This window comes from Limulus polyphemus, unplaced genomic scaffold (genome assembly GCF_000517525.1).
Source record: "Limulus polyphemus unplaced genomic scaffold, Limulus_polyphemus-2.1.2 Scaffold5932, whole genome shotgun sequence".
Classification (NCBI taxonomy): Eukaryota; Metazoa; Arthropoda; class Merostomata; order Xiphosura; family Limulidae; genus Limulus; species Limulus polyphemus.
Genome location: NW_013671542.1, coordinates 25,869 through 28,148, shown reverse-complemented (window position 1 = coordinate 28,148; position 2,280 = coordinate 25,869). Strand labels below are relative to the sequence as shown.

At 31.5% G+C, this 2,280-nt stretch overlaps 1 protein-coding gene across 1 annotated transcript in view; it reads left to right on the top strand.

Annotated features, from left to right (window-relative positions):
• Nucleotides 1-2,228, top strand: part of LOC106473153 (nuclear respiratory factor 1-like) — a 28,988-nt gene extending 26,760 nt beyond the window's left edge. The window contains exon 8 of the mRNA XM_022401641.1: nucleotides 300-2,228. Within this exon, the coding sequence (XP_022257349.1) occupies nucleotides 300-517 (218 nt within the window). The 3' untranslated portion in view covers nucleotides 518-2,228. The remainder of the gene's footprint in view (nucleotides 1-299) is intronic.
• Nucleotides 2,229-2,280: the final 52 nt, after the last annotated feature.

Here is a 2,280-nt window from a genome sequence, read left to right as displayed (position 1 = left end):
GAAATTTAGTCTAACTTTCTTAAACTTAAAAGGTTCGGTAAGTTTAACAGACTTGAATTGCAGACACAGATGAAAAGTAAAGATTAACCAGACAATACAGTTTATAAGATCAGTATTTTGCCATTTTTTTCTTTATTGTCCAGTATGTTTTGCAATAGAATAGCTAAAGTTTATTCAAGTAAACTGTGTAATAAGTAAGATCTGATAAATTTTAGTCATTGGCTAACAAAGATTTTATTACGATACATAATCAAACATACGTGAAGCATGGTTGTTGTTTTTTTTGTTTATTGTTTTAGCATTTCCAGTGTCTGGCATGGTGACCATTCCAGTATCCATGTATCAAACTGTAGTCACCAACATTTCACAGCTGAGTGAAGGTCAAGCATCTCACCATGCACTTATGGCTCATGTTTCAGTTGGGAACACAAATGAAACCAGTACGAATGGAACTAGAGCTGGTGACGGAGTTGAATCAATGAACGAGGCTTCCAGTGTAGGGTCAGGAGACAGTTAAGTCTGCCAGTGAAGATAGTTGAATGTTCTGTAATATTCTGATTCCTAGCTACATCCATGTGCTTGTGACTGTTGTTTCAATAGTTAAGAGTGTGCAAACATCATTAAGTGATATACATTCTTAATGTTAGACTGACTGACCGTAGAAAGCCTACTGCTTCATAAAGTTCTAGAAGCTAGAGTGAGGGATGTTATGTGTTCTATATGTTTTGATCATGTTGAAATCTGAACACAAAACTACACCGTGGTTGTTTTTACCAGTACATTGTTGTGACAGTTTCATTCTATTTTATAGACATAAAAAATGTTTTCATTACTTTAAAAATTCACAGTTTTTCTACTTTTCGGTAATTGTAGTAAAAGTTGCATATTTTTAAATATTCTGATAGCTTTGTGAACAAATTATCAGATGGATATCAACATTTTTTTTGAATGACAACGTCTAACTGCATTAAACAATGCATTAACACAGGAGTTCCCAAAACTGTTTTTCCTAGGTCCAACAGTTGAGATTCATTAGGCCCACTGACATGGTGTTGATCAGATTTAAACTTTTGCTACATGTAAAAACATTCAATTATCACAATATATACTTTAAGCTTAAATGAAAATTATTTTTGTTTTACAGGATTTAAGAATCAGTTTTTTGATACCTTAGCGTTTTATCATCATATTGCTTTATCTTGTACAGTTTTTTTTTTAAATCACCAACAACTAGTAACAGCATTAATAACAAGTCTGTTGTCTATGAAACAATCTGTGATAGGGTTGTTCCATGAACAGTAGTTTGGGAACTTCTGCATTAACCTTGTGAAGAATTTCTTTGGGATATTATAATTTGTAGTCGACTGTAAAAACTCTAAATTGTTGACCTTTCGGGCCCCAGTTAAGGAACAGGATAAGTTTCAACATTTACATGATTGTTCATGTGTAGAACTAGTCATCCAGTAATTGCAGTGTTAATTATATTACATTGTTATTCTATGAAAACAGTTTAATAACATACGATTCTGTATATAATGCTAAGCCTAGCGCCTGGAAATAAAACTTGGTTAATCTTTTGATAACAGCCATTAATATTTACATATTGTGGAATAATAAACTAGTTCTTCTGAGCTGTCCATGCAATTCAAAAATTTAGCAAGACCCAAAACTGATAATCATTCATATGATACCTAAGTATTTAAATATATGAATAATTTGATATTTAAGCAGGCATCTTTTAACTGAAAAGCACTTTCTTTCATAATTTTCACTAAAGATAAACGTAGAAGCAACTTTATGTACTTGTATTTTTTCAATTAGAACAGTGTATTCTGGTGTAAAGTGTTCTGATAGGGCCATTTGTGTAATCTAAAGCAAATGTTGCTAATTTTCAATTTGTAAATATTGCAAGTTTGATCTCGGCTATTTTCAAAAGTTTCTTCAAAACACGCTCGAATTACTTAAAGGTAAAAGAATACAATAAAAAATTTAAAACTTATCTCAAAACCTGAAAAAAAAAAACCTGGAAATTTACCCTCCCCTTTTCTTCAGAACCTGCATACTGTTAAACTATGTCATTTCTTGATATATTGTAATATAATCTTAGCCAATCTCTCTGTTCTTTGATGATTATTATCTAATACAATATTCTTAATTATAGGCTAGATCAACTATTATTTTAAATTCGACGACGAGGAACCCACTTTGAGACTAATAATGGCTGGAGACGGCTTGAATGGGTAATGAAGAAAAACTTTAATATAAGTTTAACATAACAGC